General features: G+C 39.6%; 1 protein-coding gene across 2 annotated transcripts in view; it reads left to right on the forward strand.

Annotated features, from left to right (window-relative positions):
* The first annotated feature begins 2,545 nt into the window (after window positions 1-2,545).
* Window positions 2,546-9,864, forward strand: part of LOC115067899 (nesprin-1-like) — a 20,308-nt gene continuing 12,989 nt past the window's right edge. The window contains exons 1-2 of one of the 2 annotated variants that reach the window (XM_029556985.1): window positions 2,546-2,677; window positions 6,364-6,546. In XM_029556985.1, the coding sequence (XP_029412845.1) occupies window positions 6,409-6,546 (138 nt within the window). In that variant the 5' untranslated portion in view covers window positions 2,546-2,677; window positions 6,364-6,408. Of the gene's footprint in view, window positions 2,678-6,363; window positions 6,547-7,772; window positions 7,914-9,864 lie in introns of those variants that run through there. The other variant, XM_029556986.1, reaches the window with a different exon arrangement.

Here is a 9,864-nt window from a genome sequence, read left to right on the forward strand (position 1 = left end):
CTAACTATATATATATATATAATTTTTTTTCTTAAACTAGTTGACTAAATTATGACCTTAGAATTTTTTAGAAATTATGTGTATATTATTTTTGTCTGATCCTTTATATATCATAACAAACCTACACAGACCTTCATCTCTTGCTTAGGCTTTCTCATTTTTTCTATTTTGGAAAATATCTCCACTCCCATATCCTTTTAACATCTTTTATGTTCTCTTTTTCTTCTTTTTTTAAAAATTATTTTGAGATATAATAGCATTAGCAAATAAATTTTCCATCTGTTGGAAGAATTCTTTTCCTGGAGATACTAAGCCATGCTTATTCCCTTTTAAGGTTCTAGTGTCAAACCAATGTTTGATTAAAGTCTTACTGGGGAACCAATGAATTTACTGAACTTACTTACCAGATAACTGAGGGGTTGCTAAGGTGTGCATATGACCTGAGGGTATGCACACTGGAAAGCCTTAACCCAGCATGGGTCATGCCTTCTCTTCCTAGCCTTCCCCAGATTGTAGACTTTGGCCCTCCCCAAATCCAGGAGACCATGTGTGATTAGGGCCAAACTACATACAGTTGGCTGAGAAGAGTGGCTGGATACTCTGGTGAGGGTCCAATGACCCTGCTTGGCCCTCCTTTAATGAATGAGCACAACCATCAATAAGCCCAATTGTGACGATATTTAGCAATCACACACTTAGAGCTTGGCTGAATCCAAAGTGTATAAACAGACGAGAAGTTATAAAATGCAGGTCTACTGAAATCCAGAATTTAAGATGAAGTTCTGAATGTATTTTTAAATGTAAGCTTATGCTCACAAGGTTTTCACTTTTAATATAGTCTTATTTATAATTGATCCACTTAAATGTAATATTTTTGTAGGTAATTAAGTATCTGTAGTTCTCACAATGTTCTCCTTAAATAAAATGTTCGATGTCTTGTGAAATGGTTACTCCTGGGTTAGTATTTAGAGTTTCAGAGATAAAATGTGTAGTTACTTTTAATGAATTTTGTAAATTAAACTGTTTTAGAAGGCTTTGGGTGTAGCTTGATGAGAGAATGCTGCCTAGCATGCCGTAGAGTCCTGGGTTCCATCCCTGGATCCCTACAAGAAAAGCAAAGGAGGGGAAGATGGGAAGGGAAAAAGAAAGGACCTAAAAGTGTCTTGGAACCTCTAGCCCACACACTGAGCTACTTTTCACAGACTCACCAAGAGAACCCCACCGTTGGCCTCGCGATCGCAGTCTGGGTGGGCAGAGAATTGTGCCAAATGCCCTGAGGAAGCTGCATGTCCTGAGATTCTGGAAGGAGGACTCAGGCCCTCCTTGGAGAGCTAGTAGTGGAGCTGAATCTGAGGCATGATGACAACTGGATCAGACAGATGAGGTAGAAGAAGAGCACCATGAAATTAACGTGCCAATGAAGGAGAAAATGCAGGAGGAAACTAGAGAACTCGAGTCACTTAAGAGGTCAGAGTGCCTTTCCAGAAAGAAATGACAAGACAGAAAAGGGGACAGTGAGGACAGATGTGCAGAGACAAAGAGGCAAGTGGTTAAAGGAGTGAAGTCGTATGCTAGACTACACATGGGTGTCTGCCGTGAAGTGAGAGAAGAATAACATGGGGGAGGAAGGATATGCTGTGGCTTTTCCTGGGAAGACATGAGCAGCCAGCCATTCACCACAGACAGGGAGCTGAGATCCACAGAAAGAATTCCACTTAAGACTAGCTTGATGAACCAGTGAGTTTACTGGGATTAGCCACAGCAGAATGGGTGAAGAGTTACTTACAAGAGCATGAGTGACCGAAAGACAGATGTGTTCCAGAGACACTCACACTAGCGTGGGTGACAGCTCATAAAAGTTGCATCCTTAGAGCTCTTTGCTGAAATTTCGGGCGACTATACTGAAAAGCGTCTCTTCTATTCCAACAATTATCTACTGCTGATATAACCTTGGGGAGGTACCTTAAGATTCTGGTTGTTTCTCTGAACTTTCTAAGTCTTGATAATCTCATGAGCCTCCTAACTTTGTCAGTTTTCTGAGCTTCCTGAGTCTTATGAGTTTCCCTCCTAGATCTGGGGGTGGGGGTTCAATTCAGAGGAAATAGCTGTAGACCATAGCATGATGCTAAGTCTTCTGATTGACATCACTTGGTGCCATTTATAGGATGATAGCACAACACAGACCTGGTATGTTGATGTGGGGTTTGAGCCATCTCTTAATAAATGTCCTTGAGAACATCAGTAACTACTTGAAGAGTTTCTCATTTATTTGTCCCTTGTCCATAATTTAGACTGTGTATACATGTATGCATGTGTGTGTTTGTATGTGTGTGCATGTTTTAGTAAAATATCTTTTGCTTTGTTGATACCCTCTTGTCAGAATAACTGGATAAAAACTAACTCCATATAATCAATTGGTACATATGTTTTGAGTACAAAATAAACATTGCTTTTCTTTTAAGAGATTATTCATTATCTTAAATGATATACACATAATAAAAATCACTCCAGCTCAGTGTGTGTCTCCTTGTTTTCATTAGGAGATCCTGGATGCTCTACAAAAGGCAGAGCCTAGGACGGAGGATCTCAAGTCTCAGCTAAATGAACTTTGCCGATTTTCCAGAGACCTGAGCAGATACAGTGGGAAAGTCTCAGGCTTGATTAAAGAATATAATTGGTGAGCATGACCCTCCCTACTGTTCTTTACATTTGTATTTCTTTTGAGGTGGAGTCTCACTATGTTGCTTTGGAGGACTTTGAACTCCTGGGCTCAAGATCCTCCTGCTACAGCCTTAGTTGTAGTTAGGTATAATCCTGGTATTACCATCATAATTTCCTTCAAATTATTTTTATACAGAGTGTGAGCCAAGCTGAGCATGGGGTGCTTGTCTTCAGTTCTAACCACTCAGGAGACTTATGAGGATGGAGACTAACCTGGGCAGCATAGTGAGACCCTGTGTTTTAAAAACTTAGATGAAGAAGCCAGAAGGGGTTTTAATGATATAACTTTAGTAGTAATATTAACTAAGCATTAAATATATTACTAAATTAGGTAAATGCACATCCTGAGAACTGCTGATGATTTTATTAAAGATTGTTTAAATCAACTTTATCACTTTTCTTCTTTTATTAAATTTTCAAATCACCCCTTCAGTCTTTGTTTGCAAGCATCCAAGGGCTGCCAGAACAAAGAACAGATTTTGCAGCAAAGATTTCGAAAAGCCTTCAGGGACTTCCAACAGTGGTTGGTTAATGCAAAAATTACCACTGCCAAGTGTTTCGATATACCTCAGAATATTAGTGAGGTCACAGCGAGTCTTCAGAAAATCCAGGTAAGAATTTTGCCAATAATTCTAATAACAGTGCTGAGTTAGATTAATAGGTGACTCCAGATCTTTTTAGAAGTGCCTTATATATGAAAGTTTTGCTTAATAATTTTAAATTTCGAATAAATCCACCATTGAAATAATCAAAGGGAAACTAGTCATTCATATATGTAAGTACATGCATTATATTTTGTATATTAATAAGGGTTTAGGAAATAATATAATCTTTTGTGTGTAATAATCACTGTGCCTGAGCACTGAAAGTGGATTTTTCATTTAATTTCCACTCTAACCATAGCAGGTAGGTAAGACTATTACTCTCAGCATGGCAACAGATAAAGGAGTCTCAGTGAGGTCAGAGAACTGATGCTCAAAACAGCCTGAGCTGCACTCAGATGTGAGGTTTGCTTGTTTGTTTGGGTTTTATTCTAATAGTCCCCTCACCTAGCTGCAACTTCGTGGTGCCATTTTAACCACCACCTAAAACCTCAACACTTTTTAGACACAGTAGTGTCTCTGTCTTCCATACGTGTGAGGTTTATGGGTCTTATTATTTTGTATACTGGCAATATTGTGCTGATGTTTATGAAAGTAGAATTTCTTTCCAAAGAAATTATGAATATAGAAAACTATGAAGAAGTTCTCATGCAAAAAGTTTGTCTCTGAAATAGTATTGTTCATATTTATTTCACTCTTTGAATCTTGGTTCATAATGTGATGAGATAAATTTTGCTTTGAAAACGTGCTCCATTTAAAAGTCTTCCAGTCTTGCTCTAGGCTAGGGAATAGAACTTTGAAAGTCCAATCACAAGTTTATTTGTATTGCAGAAACCCAGTGCTGTTTTGAGGACAGGCTTTTTTTCTGACCCTTAGTCCAGTTCCTTGTGTGAAACAGTCATCCATAAAAACAGATGTCCTAGTGAAATTCTGTATTGGACCATGTTTCATGATTACAATGAAATACTCAAGGTAGCCTGGTGTATAAAGAAATAAGTTTCAGGCTGGAGAGATGGCTCAGAGGTTAAGCGCACTGGCTACTCTTGCAGAGGACCAAGGTTTGATTCCCAGAACCCGTATGGTGGCTAACACCACCTGTAACTCCAGTTCCAGGGGATCTGACAGCCTCTTCTGACCTCTGCGTGCATTGCCTGACACGGATGCATCTACCTACATGCAATCATACACACATACACATAAAATAAATAAAATTAAATTTTAAAAAGAAATAACTTTCTTTAGCTCACAGTTGTGAAGGTTCAAGGATGTGACTCTGGAATCAGCTTAGCTCTAGGGAGTACATCGTGGCAGACAGTACCCAATTATAGGAGGAAGGAATCACACCAGACAGAGGCAAGTGTTTATTCGGCTTATCTATCATTAAAGGATTTTAGGGCAGAAACTCAAAGCAGGAACCTGGAGGCAGGAACTGGAGCAGAGGCCATGGAGGAATGCTGCTTACTTGCTTGCTCAGCTACTTTTCTTACACGGCCCAGGCCTACCTTCCCATGAATGGGTTCACACTGGGCTGGGCCCTCCCATATCAATTAAAAATTAAGAAAATGCCCCACAGACATGCAAGCCTACAGGCCAGCCTGATGGAGGAAGTTCCTCAATTGAGGTTCCTTCTTCCCGGACTCTAGTTTGTGTCAAGTTGACAAAAACCAAACAGCACAAAGCTAAATAGACAAGGGAGACTTTATACAAGACTGCTGGGGTAGGAAAGAAAGATTGACCTTGACTCTGCTGAAACAAAAGGCAAGAGAGTTTGAAGAGTGGATAAGCCAGTGAAGGAATGCTGGGGGACATTGGTGGGGAAATTGATCATCAGTGTTTTGTAAGTGATGGAAAGTTAGTCTCCTCCCTTCCCACAGGGACTAGGAAATAGGAACCCTGGTTTTGCAGTCATCATTTATTTTTTGAGACAAGGTCTCCCTATAGTCTCAGCTGACCTGGAACTCACTATGTAGACCAGGCTGGCCTCGATCTCACAGGGATCTGTCTGCCTCTGCCTCCTAAGTGCTGGGACTACAGGCGTGCACCACCATGCCCAGCTTAAAAATCGGTTCTCTTAACGGCCTGTTCCTAAAGCCTAAGAACCTCCCATTAGTTCTTGCTGAAGACCAAGTTTTCAACATAGGAATCCTTGGGAGACAAACCATCTCCAGACTTCAATCAAAGTCTTTTCATTAAAGTTCATAGCGCAGAGTATCTATGCTTATGTTTCTTGCCAGAAGAAATAAACTTGAGATTATTCATTTCTTCTCTAATACCTCAAAATATTAATTGGCACTGGCTCTAACATGTAGAATCTACTCAGCCATCTATCGAGAGGGAGACCAATCTTTGGAAATATCTTGATGTTGGGAAAACTACACAATGTGGCCATACTTTATGAAATTATACTTTCATATTATGCCATGAACTGGTTCTTTATAAGAACAGCCCTATAAAATATCTTGTTATTATTTTTTACAAACCACTCACAACAATGTCACCTATGTCATTTAATAGCATTTATTTAATTGAAACTCACCATAGAAAGTCTTCTGGTGTCTTCTGATAGGAATAATAGTCCTCTGCTGATCAGGTGATGTGAATTTATCATATGGACTCTATAACTTGTGTACTTTCTTGTATTTAATCTTGCATTGACAGTTAAGATACCCAGAGCCAAAAACATAATACAGTTCTGTTGATTATATAGAACAATGTGGAACTTATTTTGTAAACTAAACTTTGGCAGAGATTATTTTGCAATAATAACAACATTCTATTATCTCTTGGTCCTGATTTCCTCCCTTGTTTATTTTTTGAAAAACTCATGAGGTAGCTCACAACCTTTTAGAGTCAATCAGAATTTAGATTAGGAAATAAGATAGGCCACAACTTGATGATTAAAGGAAGGCATGGGTCATTTAATATATGTAATAAAATAGTGTATTTTTTCTCTTTGATTTCACTGAGAAAGATACAGAATGACCAAAGAATGTTAAAGCGTCAAGTGTCTCATTGTACTGAATTGTACTTTTCATTGTAGGAGTTTTTGTCAGAAAGTGAAAACGGACAGCATAAGCTAAACGTGATGCTGTCCAAAGCAGAGCTTCTGAGTTCCCTGCTGACCAGAGAGAAAGCAGAAGGGGTCCAGGCCAAAGTCACAATGGCAAAAGAAGACTGGAAGAATTTTCACTCGAATCTCCACCAGAAGGAATCAGCCTTGGAGGTACAGTGTAGCCTACCTCATGGGCATGTTCTGTGTTTATCGTTGGGACAGTCAGAGCACACTTTCAACACATCACAGGATTTCCAGAGATTCTCACCCTCCTCCTTTGCAAATTAATGGGCAAATTGATAACTGAAAGACAGGGCCTCATGCTGGAAGTATGAGAACCTTGGGGAGTTGGATGGCTTCTTGCACAAACACTGTTGTCCCAGACCTGCCCACACATTCTCCCTGCACCTTCATATTTGAACATCGCATGGAATCTTTCATTTGAAACGCCTCAATTATGGAAACTGTTCTTTAAACATGAAAGGAGCATTTGTAAGGCTACAAAACGTTGGCTAAGCGTTCTTATGATAACTGATACAAACATCAGGCTTGGGGCATTGAGTATACAGAAGACAATGTTCATGCAATTTCATTTCCTCCAAAGACAATTTGCAACACTAGGAAATTTGCTCATAACCCTATAAGAATCATTAGAGCACCATGGCCTCCATCCCAAAGTGCCATTTATGCAGTGAGTCTATCTCTGATTGCAAGATTGTCTTAGCCAGGTGATTTCCAAGACTAGGAGAGGTTAGGAATTGGCTATCTTGTTAAACTACCTTACCCTCATGACAGGTTTAAGTCTTTTACTTGAATCATTTCTTCCGCCCGTCCTAATAGGAATAGACATACAATAATGCTTCTTGGTTGTAGGAACTGTGAGAGAAATAAGGGAGGGCAAGTCTTTTGCTTTGTCTCAGGGCCTTCACTTTCTGGAAGGTAATCATTGTTAAAGAGATGACCATAGTATAATATAAGCATGTTTGTGGTAGCAGTAGATACTCATGGAAGGATGCCACTGACTCTATATGGAGAAGTCAAGGAAGGTGTCCAGAGAGGTGACATTTATACTGCATTTTGAAGGCCACATTTTCTTTAACTTTTCCAAGACTGACATGCATTTCATTAGAAGGAATTGAATTGCAGGGCCAAGAAATTGGTAGCAACCATAAATGAGGGATGTTGAGAAGTTTGTTGAAGATATAGCATTTTGAGACTCAACAGAGATAAATGGAAATAAAGATTAGAGCTTAGAGCCAAGGAGTGAAATGTCTTGTGCATCATTTAATTTGACCTTGATTCTCAACCAGGGTCCTTCACAGGAACCCAAGACATAGTTTCCCAAGGTCAGAACCTAACATGCTCTGTTTTAGATGGAGAAAGAGAACTCACTGCAAACAACAGATGCTTCGAGGCTCTGGGACTTAGTTCTTTCCCCAAGCTTCTTTAAGAAAAACTGAGTGAGGACTTTAGAAGTCTTCAAGCTGGGGACAAGCATGTGAACTCTCTCAGTACAGTGTAAACCAGAATGGAGAATTGTGAGTGACTGGAAAACCGGAGAAAGCTTATGTAGTATTGCAGATGAGACAGATGAGGGCCTAAACTACAGAAATAATAACAGAGAAACAATTCATCACTAAAGTAAAACACAGCAGCTTTGTCATCTAACAAGATGAGGAGCACAGGGAAGCGGAGTCCTCAGTTTTTCATTGAAGGATGGCATGGACAATGATGCTGTTAACGGAGACAAATGTGGTAGAAAATGTCTTGAGGGAGTTAAAATGATTCCTTCCATTTAATACACATTCAATTTGATGTATTTAGAAGACATTTAGTGGCTAATGCAGTTGTAACAGGAATGTGAGGTTCAGGAAAGAGGAAAGAACAGAAAGAACAGTGATTATGAACATTAGTGTGCGCCTGGCCCTGTTGTGAGCACTTACACATACCGATATATTTAGTACTCAAAGCCATTATTCAGTGCTATAACTCCTTTATCACTGTCTCGTGGATGAATAGATTAAGGAGCCAGGCATGGTGGTGCATAACTCTAATTCCAGGAGACTAAGGCAGGAGGATTGTGATTTTAAAGCCAGCCTGGGCTTCACAGCAAATTCACGGCCATCCTAGACTATACAGCACCATACAGCGTATAACAGCACTGGACTATTATAAATAATAAATAAATAATTTAACGAGGAAGAAACAGGAGAGATACGAAGGTGATAAGTGAAGAAAAGGAGGGAGAAAGGAAGGGGAGGAGTGAGGGAGGAAGGAGTAAGGGAGGAACAGGCAAACTGAGGTGTAGGGTGGCTAGATACTCTACGGAATTCTCGCAGCTAAGTGACAGAAACAAGTTTAAACAAAGCACCCTGCCTTAGTGTTATATAACTACTGTTACATCAAGATAGGGATCTGCAGACAGTGGAGAAATCACTGGGAAAACCTGCAGAGTGAACATTTGGTAGGGAGCCCTTAGCCCTCTGTAGACAGAAAACGAATGAGGGTCTTTAGAGGCCTAGAGGGAATCCAGAACTTAATGTCAACCTTCGTGTACTCTTTACTGACCCTCACTTGGCACAGACCAAGTACCCAACTTGCTTTTGTGGCGTACCTCTGACTAGGTCCCTGAAATCTTTATTTGCAAAACGTAATTTTTTGTCATGGTTCCTTAGTTTTTCCTGATTGGTGGTCCCATGAAACAGCAGCCATAGAAACATGGAAACACATTGAATACATGACTGCATTCAATTATTCAGTTAGTATTTGTCCAGCATCTTCTATTTTCCAAGCACAATTCTAGACTCTGGGGACACAGGCAAAAATAAACCACAAGAAAATCCCGGCCCCTGTGGCGCTTATATATATATTTTTTTAAATTCCAATTTACTTCATTGCCCAAGGTTAATATTTTTTTTGTTTTGTTTTTTAATCATTATTTTTTTAATTTTTTTTTTCATACAGAATTTTGCGCGCCATATAGTTTTTGCACACACAACTCGAGACTCTGGGGACACACGAAAAAAAAAAACACAAGAAAAACCCGCCCCCTGTGGCGCTTATATATATATATATATTTTTTTTTTTTTAAATTCCAATTTACTTCATTGCCCAAGGTTAATATTTTTGTTTTGTTTTGTTTTTTAATCATTATTTTTTTAATTTTTTTTTCATACAGAAGAATTCATTCCAAAGCAATTGACATTGAGACGTTTCCACATGCATTTCTAATCTCTATATACATGACTATCACTGGTCACAGTCGCCAAACTTCTGAGCTCCTCGGCATCTGAGCATGAATACTAACTCATCAGATAGACAGCCTTCCTCTCCCACTAGAGGCTCCATACTCTGCCATCCCTGTCACTGTCCACTGTGTTGTCAGCACCCTCATCCATTCCCCCTGTCTGCCCTTCTGGTAAATCTAGTCAGCCAGAGGTCCCTGTTCCAGGAGGGTCAGCTGTTCCTCATCTACGGCAATCCATTGTC

This window comes from Nannospalax galili, unplaced genomic scaffold (genome assembly GCF_000622305.1).
Source record: "Nannospalax galili isolate Female #2095 unplaced genomic scaffold, S.galili_v1.0 scaffold1087, whole genome shotgun sequence".
Lineage (NCBI taxonomy): Eukaryota > Metazoa > Chordata > Mammalia > Rodentia > Spalacidae > Nannospalax > Nannospalax galili.